This window comes from Pogona vitticeps, chromosome 5 (genome assembly GCF_051106095.1).
Source record: "Pogona vitticeps strain Pit_001003342236 chromosome 5, PviZW2.1, whole genome shotgun sequence".
Lineage (NCBI taxonomy): Eukaryota > Metazoa > Chordata > Lepidosauria > Squamata > Agamidae > Pogona > Pogona vitticeps.
This window is the reverse complement of record NC_135787.1, coordinates 5,149,234-5,166,437: the sequence shown is the minus strand read 5'-3', so window position 1 is coordinate 5,166,437 and position 17,204 is coordinate 5,149,234. Positions and strand designations below refer to the sequence as shown.

Below are 17,204 nucleotides of genomic sequence, written 5' to 3'. Positions count from 1 at the left end.
GTTCCCTTGCTAACATAGTGGTTTTTATACGTTATACACATTTTATACACTACAGAGATACAGCGTTCAGCATAACAGGTATGGCAGATTACTGGCCTGTGCTGCATGGCACTATTTCTTCAATGCTGGCTTCTGACCGGCATAAAGGACGTACGCTGGAGCCAGGCAAGAGGTCAAAGGTCATATAAAGCAGGGGTTCCCCTTCCACCCGACTGTAAATTCCACATCTCCAAAACGGTCCCCCAGGGAGGCTCACCTTCTCTTGCATCAGCAGGGAGGTGTGTGTGCCGGCTGGTTCTCTAAAAGGCGGCTTCTTCTCTTGAACAGGAAGCTTTATAACCCCAGAGTCAAAATCGCTCGGAGCAGCTGAACACCCTGTGGGCGAGTCAGGTGGGATCACGATAGTGGAGGAGAAACCCTCCCAGTTGGAAGACGGAGGCCGAAAAACTGCAGCACCAGGTATCTGAGAAGCATGTCCGTTTCCCACGGGGTTGACGAGGAGCCCATCAGTGGCGTTGGCTGGAACGCAGTCACCTGCAAGGAAGCGACTGTGTTTATACACACGTGCAAAGGGACATTGAAGGAACCTCTCCAAAGAGTAAGAAAGCATTGTGAGTACACTCAGGGGGGAGGGGGTCCCCCAGGAAACGGCATACAGCCAGCCAATCTTTCACTTCCAGAAGCATTGCTCCGCCAACTTTGCTGATGAGCAAAGCGACCCAACAAGGGTGGATCTGATTTAAAGCACAATTTAAATCACAGCAGGGTGGATAAAAAAAAAATCAATGATTTAAAAAAAACATTTAAAAATCAGATTTTTAAAATTTAAATCAGATTGTTCAAAAAATTATTTTTTTTAAAAAAATCAGATTTTTAAATTTTAAATTGGATTTTAAAACAAAAATATTGCTTTTTATCCACCTTGCAGTGATTTCAACTGTGATTTACATCAATTTTAATTAAATCAAATCCACCCTGGAAACAACACAAATGACAATAATTGCTAACACTTTAATTTGCTTTTTATTTTTACCTATGTTTTATAGAAGTCCATGGTTTTAGATTGTGCAGCAATGTCATATGAATAAAGAGAAAAAGGGTGGCATGCCAGCTGCATTTTCTGGGCACAGACATAGCAGGCGGGGCTAGCAATGGAGAGCCCAGCAGATATAAATGTGTTGGTATGACTTACCTAGGTATCTTCAATCAGTTATGTTTTTATACAGTAGGACCCCCATATCCACGGGGAATCGGAAGCCCCCCCCCCCCCCCGGCAGATGCTGGAAAACATGGATTATAGTGAACACTACAGTCTTTTAATAGCAAGCATTACACCGCATGGTCTCTGGCTCCCTCTAGTGGCCATTTCTAATAACCTCACCTTTAGAAAGATGTTTTTCTAGGATTTTTGCGTTAACATTTTTAATATTTTCCGACCGCATACAAGTGAAATAGTGGATACTGATTCTCGGAGATATGAGGGTCCTATTGTACCTTTAAATCAAATGGGGCAGGGAATGTGCCTTCCCCTTGCCGAAGGCACTCCCTCTAAAAACCTAACCTCTCCGGATTTCTTCACTTGCCTGTCCTCTCCATTGCAAAATCAAGCGGAGGTGGTTGTGACGAGGGATGATTCCAGGTCATCTCTGATCACAGGGATTTCTTCTTGTTCTCCTTCACTCTGCCTGGCCGAGAGTAAAGGACAGCAAAGCCCAGCAGAGAAAGGAAAATCTGGTCTAAGTTTTCTTTTAACTCAACCAAGGCAGCCCCAAAACACTTTGAACTACAACGAAAGTATCTTGCAATCATGCATCGCTCCTGGGGAAACGCATCCTCCCCGCCTCCCTGCTGTTATAAGGGTTTGCCGCTAAGCTGAGAGGGAGCACGGAAGTGGAGGGGGTGGAGGATGACCTCCCTGCCCTGCTAAATGAAATGAGTCAGCGCTTTGACCCTGAGCGTCCTTGTTCTTCTACAACCGTCTTCCCAAGGGAAAGAGCCACACAGGCTGCCTCCCTGAGAGGCGACTCACCACCCTGCTCACCACGGTCTCTTGTCTCAAGATCTCCAGGCGTAGCTCTTGCTGGATCAACTTCGGGCATTCCACCACCGACATCCACCACAGCCACGTTTCCGCCAGATGCCTGTGAACCCAGGGCCCTTTCCTGCTCTGCGTCGAACTGCCTTTGCAACTGCATGGGGCTGGCATCTGTCCCCACCGGACTGTCTGACCGCTCTTCGTGCCGATACACCCGCAGGGCTTGGACCTTCCCCTCCTGAAGCGATCTTCTCTCCTGCCGCTCTTCTCGGCAACCGGGAGCCAAAGGGGAATTGTCTGCAGAGGAGTAGTAATTCTCCTCAGGTTGATTTTCAGAGGTCTTGAGGCCAAGAGCACCCGTCCTGGTTGGAGAGACGCTGTGGTCCTTCACAGCATTCACGTTCCCCGAGAACCTGTTTCTCTCAGGCATGCTGCGCTGCTGGCCACTGTCCCACCGGCGGGTCAAACTGCCTGCGCCAGGTCGCAAGGAGACCGGCGGAGGGCTTGGCAATGCCTCCTCCTCCTCAAGGTGACCCGGGAGACTTGGAGAGGCATTTGCCGCTGAGGTGGCCTGAGCATCAACCGGCTTCGGACCTCCCACCTCAGACGGCGAGGCTGTGCTTTTATTGGGAGGAGTGGAAGACTCTGGCTTTTCAGCACCGTGCGCCACCTGAAAAGAAATACCCGGGGAGTAATGCAGATCGGGTGCGTCAATGCAATCACTCACCCCAGATGCAACCTGGATAGGAAAGGACACAAAGCTAGGAAAGATCATGCCATAATAAAATCCCAGAGCGCAGAACATGCAACAGTGGGCTCAAGTTAAAGGAAGCCAGATTTCGGTTGAATATCAGGAAAAACTTCTTAACTGTTAGAGCAGTATGACAATGGAACCAGTGACCTTGGGAGTTGATGAGGGCTCCAACACTGGAGGCATTCAAGAAAAACTTAGATCATCACCTGGCATATATTCTTTGATTGCATTCCTGCATTGAGCAGGGGGTCGGGCTCGATGGCCTTCTATAAGCCCCATCCAACTTCACTTTTCTATGATTTCTACGAAAATGATTTCAGATTAAGTCACTGAGTGCCAGAATCCTATTGGTGCTTGCATAAGGGCTGAGTAAATTGCTGGGGCTAATTGCAGCTAATTGGGGATGTCTAAGGATGCGTCTCCGTTGCATGCTTGGTCACAGATCAGACGGGGCAACCAAGATGCATCCCACACCTCACCAATTAACCACAATTAGCTATGGTAAATTATGACTTACTCTCACAGAAATAACCCAGATTAAAGTTGCCTCTGTGGGAGTTGTAAACCCTTGGTTGTGAAGGGTATTTCCTTTCTCTTTAGAGGGATAGTTTTAAAAAGCTAGACTGCCTAAAAGCACAGCTTATAGACTCCCACCTAAGGGACAGGGAGACCCTCGTATAATTTTGCCCCGTGAGTCACACAATCTTGATTAAATTTACTTAACGAATGGGTTTGTGGGGTTTTTTTTGTCCATCCTATTTCAGAAGCAACTCTTTCACAATGTCTCTCCGCTTGACACCTTCATATGTTTATCAAACTGGAAACAAATTTGATTCAACCCTCTAGACTAGCTTGAGGGCCGGGGTGGAGATTTGTGTTTTTGGACCACGACACGTAGAATTTCCCAGGCAGAAAATGCCATCCCACACACATCTGCCTTATACACATCTGTGTAAGTCTGTACTAATGAATTGATGGTTAAGGTGCAGTGAGGTCCCTGTTCTTCCACACTAGTATAGAAGGATTTGTTAACTGAACACTAAGGACATTAAAATTATTATTTTTAAAAGAAAGTGTGGTAGCTACCTGTCACTGAGGAATAGAGACCAAGGCCACCTGTCCTTCTTCGCTGGCTTAAAAAGGCAGGCGTACTGCTTGGTCTTAGGGTCTCCCCCATCCCTAGAGCGCTCGTGCCATTTAGCAAGCGTTAGAAAAGTACGTCCAATCCCAACCTGATTTGAAAGAGCCAGGTTTCCTCGCCCATCAAGCGACACAACGACATTCGGAGGAAAACGAACCTTAGGTCTGACCGTCATCTCACTGCTCTTGGAGGGAAGCTCTGTCTCTTGAATGGGAGGACTGGCCTCGCTCATATCATGGGGCACTTCAGGGCTCACGGCGGAGGGTGCAGGCCTCGGGGCATCCGCAGGCACCGGAGGCCGGGCGTCACGAGCGAGCGGCGGGCTTTGTCCAGGAGGCAGGGCCGGTTCAGCAGGAGGAGAAGGGTTGCAGCTCAAGGCCCTCGGCCCAGGTAATGCAGAAGCCTTCGGCGTGGCGCAGGATGCAGCCGGGGCTGGCACATTCCTTCTTGGAGAGGCTGGAAAAGCAACACAAGAATGAGTCCCGGCTCCTTTCTCTGGGTGGGGGCAGAGCACAGCAAAGGGCCACAGAAATGCACAACCGAAGCACTCTGATTGGAGCCACACCAGCGATGCCCTCAGGCGGTTTCTTTAAGTCACTAACCCCGAGTGACTTGTCATTATTACTTTTGCGTAATACGTGGCGTCCACCCTCGTGGCCCTTTGCTTGACCTTCAAGCCTCAGAGCACACAAAAGCAAACACTCTCTTCTTTTACACTTCCTGCCACCAGGTGATCTCAAAATCACCATTACTTCAGAAAGATTCAGGTCCATACTTCAATTTCTTTAAAATAAAACTTTGGTTTATTGATTACAAAGATTGATTCATTGATATCTTCAGTAGCTAATCACTCCTCAGAATTTCACAAACTACACACTCTATTACTCGCTCTTTTACTCTCTACACACTGACTTAAACTCACTTAATTATTACGGATCCGAAGTTAAACTCACGTGCAAAGTACCACGGGGCTTCCAAGCTTGAACTTTCAGTGATCATTTTAACGGCACAAATTCCTTCTATTTTTTTCCACTCCCCCTGACTCACCAGAGTATACGGAACTGCTCTGTTTGTTCATGGAACATGTCCGGACTCGGGAGAGGTGGTGGTGCCATGGCTACCAAACCACGCCTGGCCACAGTAGAGCCACAGACTGCTGGGCTCAAGTGAAACTGTCCCAACTGCCTTTGATTTCTTATCTGTGCCTCAGGAATGACTTCCCGGAAAAGCACCCTGCCATGGTAGAGAAAGGAAAGCACTCTAGATTTCATCCTGCACCGTCTAGCAGCGAAAAACACACACTTGGAGAACTCCAGGTGTTTTGGACTACAACTGCCACCAACCCCGGCCAGCAGAACCTACAGTGGCAGATGATAGATGTTATAGTCCAAAGCTCACCAAAAGTGCCATGGTGGAGGAAAGCAGACACAGATGACATGAGCAGCCTGCGAGTCTTTAACAGGACAGGCGCTGGTGGTCATTTTGTGAACTACAACAAATCAACATTTTTATAACTTTGTTTTTAAAAAAACTTGATTTAAATCAATTATTTTTAAAAAACCAACTTGATTTAAATTGTGCTTTTAAATCACGATTTAAATCCAAAAATTGATTTTTTAAAAAATTAAAATGGTCAAAAACTGAATTTTTAAAATTTATATTGTGATCTAAATCAAATATACCCTGAGGCTCCCAAAGTGGAAGCCATGGTTGGAGTGCCGCTGCTCCCGAAGAATAGCAGCCAAACCCAGACTTCCCCCCCACCATCCCCACCGCGACGGGAGGAGAAAGGAGTGGAAACCCCTGATTGGGGAGCAGAATGCGGCGGAACCCTTACCCTGAGCAAGGGGGTAGATACCCGGGACCTAGAAGAGGAAGTGAAGGGGTTAAAGATCACCCGCGAAACGGGACGGATTCAGGCGGGAAAAAGAGGGGAGGAGATAGAAGCGGGGATGGGGGATATAAGGGGGAAGCCCAGAGATATTCCAGGCGGGTGGGAGTGGGTCTGGATGGAGGACCCCTGGACCCACAAATGGGAGCAGGTTAGAGTACCCCATGAGGAGGCAGAAAGGCGACGACAACTGGGGCTGAAACCTCGCCCGTCTTACTGGGGAGAGACGGAGGCAAAAGAGTGGCGCAGGAAACTACGAGAGGAGCGGGAGGCGGTTGCCAGAGAGTTGGAACGTAAGCGCCAATGGCATATCGCCGAGTTGAGGAAGCTGGGGGGTTACCCGGCCCCTGGGGCTTCACAGTAGGAGAAGGATCCTCTTGGGACGGCTGGAGTGGAGACGAGGAGACCCTACCCTTAATATCCCTGGACGAAGAAGTGAACCCTGGACCAGAACCTGTGCCGCCTTCAACAGGACCCTGGAATCCAGAGAACTCTAACCCATTTGTACATAGTTTGTGGACTCCTTCCAAGCAGAACCTTGGTCTCCAAACGTCCTTGAACCCCTTCATGGGTATAGTTACTGATGATGTTAAGGTTGAAATAAATACGTTGCCGTTTGATATACCTCAAGAGTCTCGTCCGTTTATTGAGGAAAAGACAGCCCAGACTTACGAACCCTCACATACTGGCGCCCAACGTGGGGCTGTCAGTCCCTCAAGAGACGGATGGCTGGATACGACAAATAGCAGAAGGCCAAGAGGCGCTGATGCGACAACTGGCAGACCAGCAGAAACTGATCATAGATCAACTAAGTAGAACACAAATAGGGCTATCTACCAAAGCAGCAGCAACGGAAGGAAGAGGGGCTATCGCACATCGGCCGCCAATCAAACTCCAAAAGATGGGTCCTCAAGACGATCCGGCGGCATTCCTGAACATATTTGAACGTGTGGCGGTTTCGGCACAATGGCCAAAGGACCAGTGGGCCCTCATCGTGACACCCTACCTGACGGGCCTACCCCAAGAAATAGTGGACACGTTAGACCCAGAAGACGCAGGAGATTACGAAAAGGTCAAGACGGCGATCCTTAACACGCTGAATCTGAATGAGGAAGCCTATCGCAGACGATTTAGGGAGCTACGACTGAAGCCGGGCATACACCCACGAACGGTGGCGCAAAAGATGAGAGTGAACGCCACGAGATGGGTGCAACCGAAAGGAAAAACGGCGGAACAGGTGCTACAGTTAATGATACTGGAGCAATTAGTATCAACGCTTAGCCCCGGACCCAGGAACTGGGTGGTGAAACACAAACCAACGTCGGTAGAAGGCGCTGTTACACTACTGGAAGACTATCTAGGAGCAGAGGATCCATGGTTAAACCGCCCTGCGGCAGGAGGAGAGAAACCCCGGAGCAAAGACAAGATGGCGGAGGCAACGATCACAGGAGCTCCACGAGGGAACCAGATGACGACTCCTAAAAAACAAGGCCCCGACCGCATCGAGTACGTGAACACAACGGGGTCGCGGATTCCTCGCCCGACGATCACGACCGACCCGTCAAAGAGCAAGCTAGCGCCCACCTGGAACCAGGGGAAGGAAAAGATGACCGCCTGCTTCGGCTGCAGCCAGTTCGGCCACATCCGGAAATTCTGCCCGGCAGAAGAATATGCATGGGCCAACATATATGCGAACGCCGCTAAGGTGGGTGAGAAGTTCCATCCTGGGTGGGTGGTAACAGCGGAGGTCAACGGCCAGAGAAAAAGGGCCTTAATAGACACTGGGTGCACCCGATCGTTGGTACGAGAACTAGAGGGACCAAGACTAGGGGAGACGGTGGTAGTAAGGTGCATCCACGGGGACGCCAAAGAATATGATACGGCCAGGGCAAACGTGACTATCGGAACTCAGGAGGCAACATTGGAGGTGGGAGTTGTCCCTGGCTTAACCCGCGAGATGCTGTTGGGCAGGGACTGGCCAGGCCTAGAGGATTTGGCGCGACGAGCAGAAGACGGATTGGTTGGTGAAAGAGGCGAGGGAGAAGGGGAAGGAGAAGTAATGCAGTTGTCCAGAGATCAAGTAAGGGGCCTGCAACAAGATGATCCTTCCCTGGAGTCCTGTTTCCAGAAAGCCAACCCAGAGGGAGAGACCCCGGTGAATGGGGAAGGGTTTGAGGTGCGCCGGGGATTGCTGTACCAAGTACGCCGAGGGGAGCAGGGGGAGGAATCGACCCTGGTAGTCCCGGACCACTTGAGGAGCTGGGTAATGCATTGGGCCCACGATTTGCCATTGGCTGGGCATTTGGCCACGCAGAAAACTTTGGCCCACATCCGCCAAAGGTTTTTCTGGCCTGACATGGTGAAGCACGTCGAAGAATACTGTAAATCATGCCCAAAATGCCAGCTAACGCAGCCCAAGACCGGCCCAGGGGCAGGCCTGGTACCTATGCCGTTGGTGGATAGACCATTTGATCGAATTGCCATGGACATTGTAGGGCCCCTGACCAAATCCGAAGGGGGGCATCAATACGTGTTGGTGATCATTGACTATGCTACACGGTACCCGGAGGCCCTCCCATTGAGGTCGACCACGGCGAAAATATTGGCTAAAGAGCTCTTGGGGGTATTTTCGAGGGTGGGATTTCCGAGGGAGGTACTAACAGACCAAGGGACCAATTTCATGAGTTTAACATTCAAGCAAATATGGGAACTATTAGGGGTCAAACCCCTCCGGACTTCCATTTACCATCCCCAGGCCAATGGCTTGGTGGAAAGGTTCAATCGGACTCTGAAGGGAATGTTGAGAAAGGTGGCGATGGAACATCCCAAAAAATGGCACATGTTTGTTAACCCTTTAATGTTTGCAGTGCGAGAAGCCCCTCAATCCTCGACGGGTTTCTCGCCATTTGAATTGTTGTACGGGAGGAAGCCAAGGGGAATACTGGACCTAATCCGCGAAAAGTGGGAGGAAGGAGAAGATGCATCACGGAATGCCCTGCAGCAAATAGTAGAGATGAGGAACAATTTGAAGATAGCCTGGGAGGTGGCCCAGGAAAATCTAGCCCAAACACAGGGGAAACAGAAAGAGCGTTACAATAGAAAGGTGAAGCCCAGGGAATTTGAGAAAGGACAGAGAGTATTGGTGTTGTTGCCTACCGAGACTTCTAAATTTCTGGCTAAATGGCATGGACCTTACGAAGTGTTAAGGCGGGTTAGTGAGGTGGATTACGAAGTAGAAACCCCAGATAGAAAAAGAAAAAAGCAGGTTTTTCACGTAAATCTACTAAAAGCGTGGGTAGACCGTGAATGCTTCTTCGATGGGGAAACCGATGAGGAATTGGGACCTGAGGTCGGGGAGATGCGGGAAGAAGAAGACATAACTGTGGGCAAACTCCTGAACCCCGCCCAAAGGGGGCAAGCCCTTTCCCTGAAAGCTGAATTTCCCCAGGTGTTTTCCAAGGTCCCGGGCCAAACGAATCTGGTAGAACACACCATTGAAACCGACCCCGGAGTGGTAGTAAGGGAGAATGGGAGAACGTGGCCCCATCACGTAAAGGCTCTAATGGAAAAGGAAGTAGAAGACATGCTGAACATTGGGGTGATAGAACCCGCCAAGGGCCCATGGCGCAGCTTCCCTGTCATTGTACCCAAACCCGATGGGTCTTTAAGGTTCTGTGTAGATTTTCGAAAGGTCAATGAGGTTTCCAAATTTGATGCTTATCCCATGCCCAAGGTGGGGGACCTGCTGGATAAATTGGGGAACGCCCGATACCTGAGTTCAATCGATTTAACTAAGGGATATTGGCAAATTCCCGTGAGGGCTCAAGATCGTGAGAAAACAGCCTTTTGCACCCCCAAGGGGCTCTTCCAATTTGTTAAGATGCCGTTCGGGCTCCACGGAGCGGCCGCGACCTTTCAGAGGCTTATGGATCGGTTGTTAGAATCTCAGAGGGAATGGGCTGCTGCGTACATAGATGACATTATTGTTTTCAGTGCCAGTTGGGAAGAGCACCTATCTCACTTAAGGAGAGTACTTAATGAGTTAAAAAAGGCCGGGTTAACCGTTAATCCCAAAAAATGCCGAATCGGCTTGGATAAAGTAGAGTATCTGGGCTTCAAAGTGGGTCAAGGAGAGGTGCAACCGCAGGAGGAGAAGGTGACGAAGATTTCCCAGTGGTATAGGCCCCGGACCAAAAAGGAGGTGCAGCAATTTTTGGGCCTGATCGGTTATTACAGGCAGTTTATACCCCAGTTCACATCTATAGCTGCCCCTCTCACCGACCTTACCAGAAAAGGGGCTTCGGTTAAGGTAAAATGGGGCACAGCTCAGGAAAAGGCCTTCGAGACCTTGAAGGGAATAATCTGCGAGCTACCCATCAGATTCTCCCCAGATTTCAATTGTCCCTTTGTCTTATTCACCGACGCCTCGGATCGGGGTCTGGGAGCGGTGTTGTCTCAAGTGAGGGAGGGAAACGAATATCCTATTCTCTATTTGAGCCGGAAGTTAAAACCTCGGGAGGAAAAATATGCAGTTATAGAAAAGGAGGCGTTAGCCATAAGATGGGCCACTCACGCCTTGAAATATTATCTCCAAGGGGCACCCTTCACCTTGGTGACAGACCATGCCCCCCTCCAATGGTTGAACCGTATGAAGGAGACTAACCCCAGACTCACCCGATGGTATCTAGCCTTGCAACCCTATTCGTTCACTGTCCAGTATCGCAAGGGTAAAGAGCCCTCTAACGTAGATTCTTTTTTTCCCGGCAGGGTCCGTGGGCGCGGAGCGAGGAGGAGCGAGCGGCACTCTCGGATGGGGGGGTATGTGAGGCTCCCAAAGTGGAAGCCATGGTTGGAGTGCCGCTGCTCCCGAAGAATAGCAGCCAAACCCAGACTTCCCCCCCACCATCCCCACCGCGACGGGAGGAGAAAGGAGTGGAAACCCCTGATTGGGGAGCAGAATGCGGCGGAACCCTTACCCTGAGCAAGGGGGTAGATACCCGGGACCTAGAAGAGGAAGTGAAGGGGTTAAAGATCACCCGCGAAACGGGACGGATTCAGGCGGGAAAAAGAGGGGAGGAGATAGAAGCGGGGATGGGGGATATAAGGGGGAAGCCCAGAGATATTCCAGGCGAGTGGGAGTGGGTCTGGATGGAGGACCCCTGGACCCACAAATGGGAGCAGGTTAGAGTACCCCATGAGGAGGCAGAAAGGCGACGACAACTGGGGCTGAAACCTCGCCCGTCTTACTGGGGAGAGACGGAGGCAAAAGAGTGGCGCAGGAAACTACGAGAGGAGCGGGAGGCGGTTGCCAGAGAGTTGGAACGTAAGCGCCAATGGCATATCGCCGAGTTGAGGAAGCTGGGGGGTTACCCGGCCCCTGGGGCTTCACAGTAGGAGAAGGATCCTCTTGGGACGGCTGGAGTGGAGACGAGGAGACCCTACCCTTAATATCCCTGGACGAAGAAGTGAACCCTGGACCAGAACCTGTGCCGCCTTCAACAGGACCCTGGAATCCAGAGAACTCTAACCCATTTGTACATAGTTTGTGGACTCCTTCCAAGCAGAACCTTGGTCTCCAAACGTCCTTGAACCCCTTCATGGGTATAGTTACTGATGATGTTAAGGTTGAAATAAATACGTTGCCGTTTGATATACCTCAAGAGTCTCGTCCGTTTATTGAGGAAAAGACAGCCCAGACTTACGAACCCTCACACCTGCAATAAATACCACCATCTCACTGATACCATTTTTTAAAAAAACATTATGCAAACTACAGGTTTCATCACGTGCCATAGCAATTTGTAAACGATGAGGCAACAGAAAAGCAGGGGGAGAAAACAGAAAGCAAGCTTAACTGTCGTGAATCACGGATTACATCAACTGACACAAGCAATTCAAGGTCCTCCCTTTTGCTATCATTTTATAAGGTCTCACCAAGACAGACCGATGACATTCCCCAGACTCAGCTGATGGGCTGGCATAAACCCCATTTTGAAGGTTTCTTTTTCTTACAGCATTATGAAATCATCTTTTAAAGGGAACGGATTCTTGGTGCCTAACTCTGCTTCTGATGTAGCGGTGAGCCCTTTCTTCATTCTGATGGCCGCCAATTGCAAGCCAAAGACTCCCCTAAGAAATCTTATGGCTTGCGATTAGCCATCGTCTGTGAATCTATCTTTAACCTTTAAAAATTCATGGAGGGGGGGAGGTAGGAGCTGTCCAGTGATCATTACTGTAAGTCTAGTCTTCTCTATACACCCACTTGTTTTTCCATCTTCCTAATTTATGCAGAACTGGGGGTGGGGGGGAGAGGAAGAGGGCAAAGATCATAGTTCAGGCATGGCAAGACCCTATTTTGAAGCCATCCTGATGGGCCAGGCCTTCATCCTTTTCCCTACTAGTCAATAAAGACCGAAGGACGCCCCCAGGCTGGCTGCTGGTCTGGTATCTTGCCGTCTTCTGCCCCACTTCAGAAGGTTGGAGGCACTTTAGACAAGATCAAGCCAGATGAACGTAAGAGTCAGTCCCGGCAACTCTGTGTGTGTGTGTTTCAGAAGCCAATGTCCCTTCCTCAAAGAGGGACAGACTATGAGCGATTAGATGCCACTTCTGCTCTGAGGGTACACGGCACTTTCCAGAATGTGTTTCTCTCCATTCATAATTCACATTTTTTAAAAGAAGAGTGGCATTCACTCTTTTAAGAATTATTCTGCAGCAACGAACTAGAAGCCAACCTAGTGCACTGAGAACTTCCGTCTTTCTCAGCTCTCACCCTGACACAGAGCAGCTAAACTCTCCAAACAGGGAGACATCATGCAAATCCAACCTAGAGGTTATTGCAAAGGAGGCGTTGCATCTTCCACTGATGATCCAGACCCATCCCCACCCCGTGTGCTTGGCAGCTGCCTTCTGTGCTTTCAGGGGTTCTGCCCTTCCACAAAGCTGATGTTCTCCCTTTTGCTCAGAAGCAAAAGAGAGGCAAAAGAAGTGCAGAAAACTTACGGAGCAGGTGTCGTTCGTAAACGTCCTGGATTTCTTGAGCGAGGTCTCCAATGTTGTCCTCCCAGAGTGCATCTATGAACTGTTGTACCCAGCCGACCCTGATGTGGAGGAGTTGCAAGAAATGCCAGACAGCTCGGCTGTTCCCATAGTTGCGCTCATAGGAGGTGATCTCCTCCTGCAAAAAAAAAAAAAAAGGGAAGACACTCTCAAGCCGAGGAAAGGGACACACCGCATCAAAGTCCTCAGCACACCTGAATGAGGATTGACTGTGGTGGCTCCGGCCACAGCTTGGAAGTCACTAGATGCAAGTAATATAGTCATTTGCAACTAGGTTGCAAATAACTAGGGTGTATCACAGATATTTTAGTGTATATTTTCATGTGACAACACTGAAGAAATGACACTTGGCTACAATGTAAAGCAGTGAGTATACAGCTTGTATAACAGTGTAAATGTGCTGCCCCCTCAAAATAACACAACACACAGCCATTAGTGCCTAAATCGCTGGCAACGAAAGTGAGTACACCCCTAAGTCTCAGGTGTCCAAATTGGGCACAAAGTGTCAACATTTTGTGCAACCACCATTATTTTCCAGCACTGCCTTAAACCTCTTGGGCACAGAGTTTCCCAGAGCTTCACAAGTGTCCCCTGGAGTCCTCTTCCACTCCTCCATGACGACATCACAGAGCTGGTGGATGTTAGAGACCTTGCGTACCTCCACCTTCCATTTCAGGATGCCCCACGGATGCTCAATAAGGTTTAGGTCTGGAGACATGCTTGGCCAGTCCATCACCTTTACCCTCAGCTTCTTTAGCAAGGCATTTGTCATTTTGGATGTGTTTGGGGTTGTTATCATGTTGGAATACTGCCCTGCAGCCCAGTCTCCAAATGGATCATGCTCTGCTTCAGTATGTCACTGTATGTTGGCATTCATGGTTCCCTCAATGAACTGTAGCTCCCCAGTGCCGGCAGCACTCATGTGGCTTCAGGCCATGCCACTCCCACCACCATGCTTGACTGCAGGCACGACACGCTTGTCTTTGTACTCCTCACCTGGTTTCCGTCACACACACTTGACACAATCTGAACCAAATAAGTTTACAGTGGTGCCCCGCTTAACGACTACCCCGCTCCACGATGAATCTGCTTAATGATTAGGTTTTTGCGATTGCAAAACAATGTTTCGATAGCAAAAAAAAAAAAACGCTTTACGATGATCGGTTCCCGGAGCAGGGAACCGATTTTTCGCTTTAAGACGATCAAAACAGCTGATCGTCGGGTTTCCAAAATAGCCCCCCGTTGTTCAAAATGGCTCCCTGCTGTGTTAGAGACGGATTCTTCGCTCTACAGGGAGCAGAAAATGGCCACCATATGGAGGATCTTCGCTTTACGATGAGGTATTTCGCCCATTAGAATGCATTAACCGTTTTCTAATGCATTCTAATGGGCTTTTTAATTTCGCTTGACAACAATTTCACTCTACAGCGATTTCGCTGGAATGGATTAACGTCGTCAAGCAAGGCACCACTGTATCTTGGTCTCATCGGACCACAGGACATGGTTCCAGAAATCCATGCCCTCGGTCTGCTTGTGTGTAGCAAACCCTATGCGGACTTTCTTGTGCATCATCTTCAGAAGAGGCGTCCTTCTGGAATGACAGCCTTGGAGACCAATTTGATGCTGTGTGCAACGTAGGGTCTGAGCACTGACAGGCTGACCCCCGCCCCTTCAACCTCTGCAGCAATGCTGGCTGCACTCATACGTCTGTTTCCCAAAGCCAACCTCTGGATAGGACCCTGAGCATGGGCACTCAACTTCTTTGGTTGACCCTGGCGAGGCCCGTTCTGAGTGGAACCTCGTAAACCGCTATCTGGTCTTGGCCATCATGCTGCAGCTCAGTTTCAGGGCTTTGGCAATCTTCTTATAACCTAGGCCATCTTGAGGTAGAGCAACAATTAGTTTTTTTCAGATCCTCAGATCGTTCATGACCATGAAATGCCATGTGGAACTTCCAGTGACTAGTCTGAGAGAGTGAGAGTGAGAACACCTGCTCCCCCTTCACACCTGAGACTTGTGACAACAATGGGTCTCATGACATCAGGGGGGGGAAACGGCTACTTGGGCCCAATTTGGACCTTGTCCCTTAGGACTGTACTCACTTTTGTTGCCAGCGGTTTAGACATTAATGGCTGTGTGTTGAATTATTTTGAGAGGACAGCATATTTACACTGTTATACAAGCTGTATACTCACTGCTTTTCCTTGTAGCCAAGTGTCATTTCTTCAGTGTTGTCACATGAAAAGACAGACTAAAATATTTAGGAAATGATATTCTGTATATTACTTGCAAACAGTAATGTAGTTATACGATTACTTTTTAGAGGTGACACATAACCCGTAGTTCATTTCAACAGTGACTTTAAAAGAGCATTTAAAAAGCATTTCCCCAGGAATTTTCCAGATTTTATACCACTTTTTCATTCCTAAATAGCATGGGATGTCTTCCTTTTTGTTGTATTATATTATTTTTTGTAAGGGGAGCCAAAGAATTTTCTCTCTATTTTCTTGGCCTGCTCATAAGGAGAACGTAACAACCACAAGCAAAATGGCCAAATGACCAGTGTAACTGTGACAACAACCGAGTCGTCTAAAATCTGGGGACAAATATGCCACAAAACGCTTTGCTCTGACTGACAACTTTCTCTCTGCATTTCTTCAGCACTAAGTCTTTTCCGAGTTTAGGAAATTTACTCCCGAGGAGTACTGAAACCCTCATCTAGCCCACTCACCATTGCTTTGCCAAGGTTCATGTCTGCACCGCAGAGGGCAACCTAATTTTTCTAGCTGTGGGGGGTGGGGTGGGGGGCACAATAACCCTAACCCAGCCTCCCCCTCACCCACCCCCAGGTTGACCAGCCTATTTCTAACGGAAGAAGCCAGGGCCTGATCCTGCAGTGAAATGCTTGTAACTCTGCCCTCCGCGAGTGAGCAGTAACTCTTACCCCTCGCCACCAAGCCCCCTCCCCTTCTATGTTTTTTGCCTGCACTTCCGAAGGATTTGCCGCTGGGAGAAATCAGCCCAGCTTCTCCTCGGCAAAGGGCCCGACAGTTACCCGGTCAGCATCCGTGAGGCAACTCAGGTGGAGCATCTGAGCCACTCTGACCCGGTTCTGAAACCTCCTCAGATTCTTGTCAATGTACTTTTTCACTTTGTCCTCAGCAAACGACATCTTCCACGAACAGCTAGAAGAAGGGTGCGGGGGAGTGGGAGAGAAAGAGACGGTGAAACGAGCAGTTTAGTCAAATACGGTTCTCAGAAGCAACCACCACTAATCTTGTGGCACCTTAAAAGGAGGAGTCTGTGAGCTACAGCTCCTGTGCGGGTCTTGAAGCCCCCCCCCTTTTTGCATCTTTCTGTGCTCCTTAAGATCCCCCAGAAAAGGATGTTTTAATAACTCACAGGTTTCTACCAGAGGCTGCAAAAGAGGCCTCAACCCAGCTACACTTTGCCCTCAGAGAGCAGAGCACATCTCAGTGGTTGGTTCTACACTCTACGCCCAGCCTTCTCTTGAGCTGGTGGCCTCCAGAGGGGCAACATCTTTCCATCCAAGCCAACACGGTCATGGTAGAGGGATTGTATATGCTGTGTTTCAAATCTGGAGGGAACCAGCTTGAGAAAGGTCCATCTAAGGACAGAAGAACAGCTCTCTCTCTCTCTCTCTCTCTCTCTCACACACACACACACACACACACACACACACACACACACACAACACTTGTTAATCAATTACTGTTTGATTATACAGCTATCTTGGAAGAGTGTTTGCTTGTTACTGGTGACGTCATAGGCATCGAGCAATAGGTGCCTGCGATATCTTGAACAGACATGGGCTGTCCTGCTAAAGGCAGGCCGACATTTCTCCAAGAGCCAGAATGTCATCTTTTGTTATGTAGGAAAATGGGTCATCCTTGTCACTAAGATCTAACATGGCACTGTGGACTCAATACTGGCTTTCAAGATGCACTGGGTTTAACTGCATCTTGAACCTGCATTCATCATCTCTCAACCTAACCCACTTTACACAGCTGTTCTGAGGAGCAAAGAGGAGAAGCCACACATACAGAGACCCTGGAAGGGAAAGCACAGTATGTACAAGGTTAACTGGCATCAAAGCAACACTGAGGCCTCCAGAAAAAGCAACAGCTAGCAGGATGTTCTGCAGCTAACCTTGACCTGGCTGTTCTTGAAAATAAGGAACCTCAGAGGAATACACCTACCTACATGCGGAATGAACATTTATCAGGAAGTCTGGCCCTATTATCCCTGGCCTGAATTGAGATAACTGGATTTTTTTTCTTTCTCTTTTACTGATTGGGTTTGT

The 17,204-nt window shown here is 49.1% G+C and overlaps 1 protein-coding gene across 4 annotated transcripts in view; it reads right to left on the bottom strand.

The window, feature by feature from the left end:
• Positions 1 to 17,204, bottom strand: part of MAVS (mitochondrial antiviral signaling protein) — a 41,717-nt gene that overhangs the window by 10,315 nt on the left and 14,198 nt on the right. For all 4 annotated transcript variants that reach the window (XM_073002116.2, XM_020806632.3, XM_073002114.2 and 1 more), the window contains exons 2-6: positions 15,936 to 16,065; positions 12,824 to 12,998; positions 4,088 to 4,386; positions 2,042 to 2,705; positions 257 to 534 (exon numbers count right to left, since the gene is read on the bottom strand). In XM_073002116.2, the coding sequence (XP_072858217.2) occupies positions 257 to 534; positions 2,042 to 2,705; positions 4,088 to 4,386; positions 12,824 to 12,998; positions 15,936 to 16,052 (1,533 nt within the window). In that variant the 5' untranslated portion in view covers positions 16,053 to 16,065. The remainder of the gene's footprint in view (positions 1 to 256; positions 535 to 2,041; positions 2,706 to 4,087; positions 4,387 to 12,823; positions 12,999 to 15,935; positions 16,066 to 17,204) is intronic.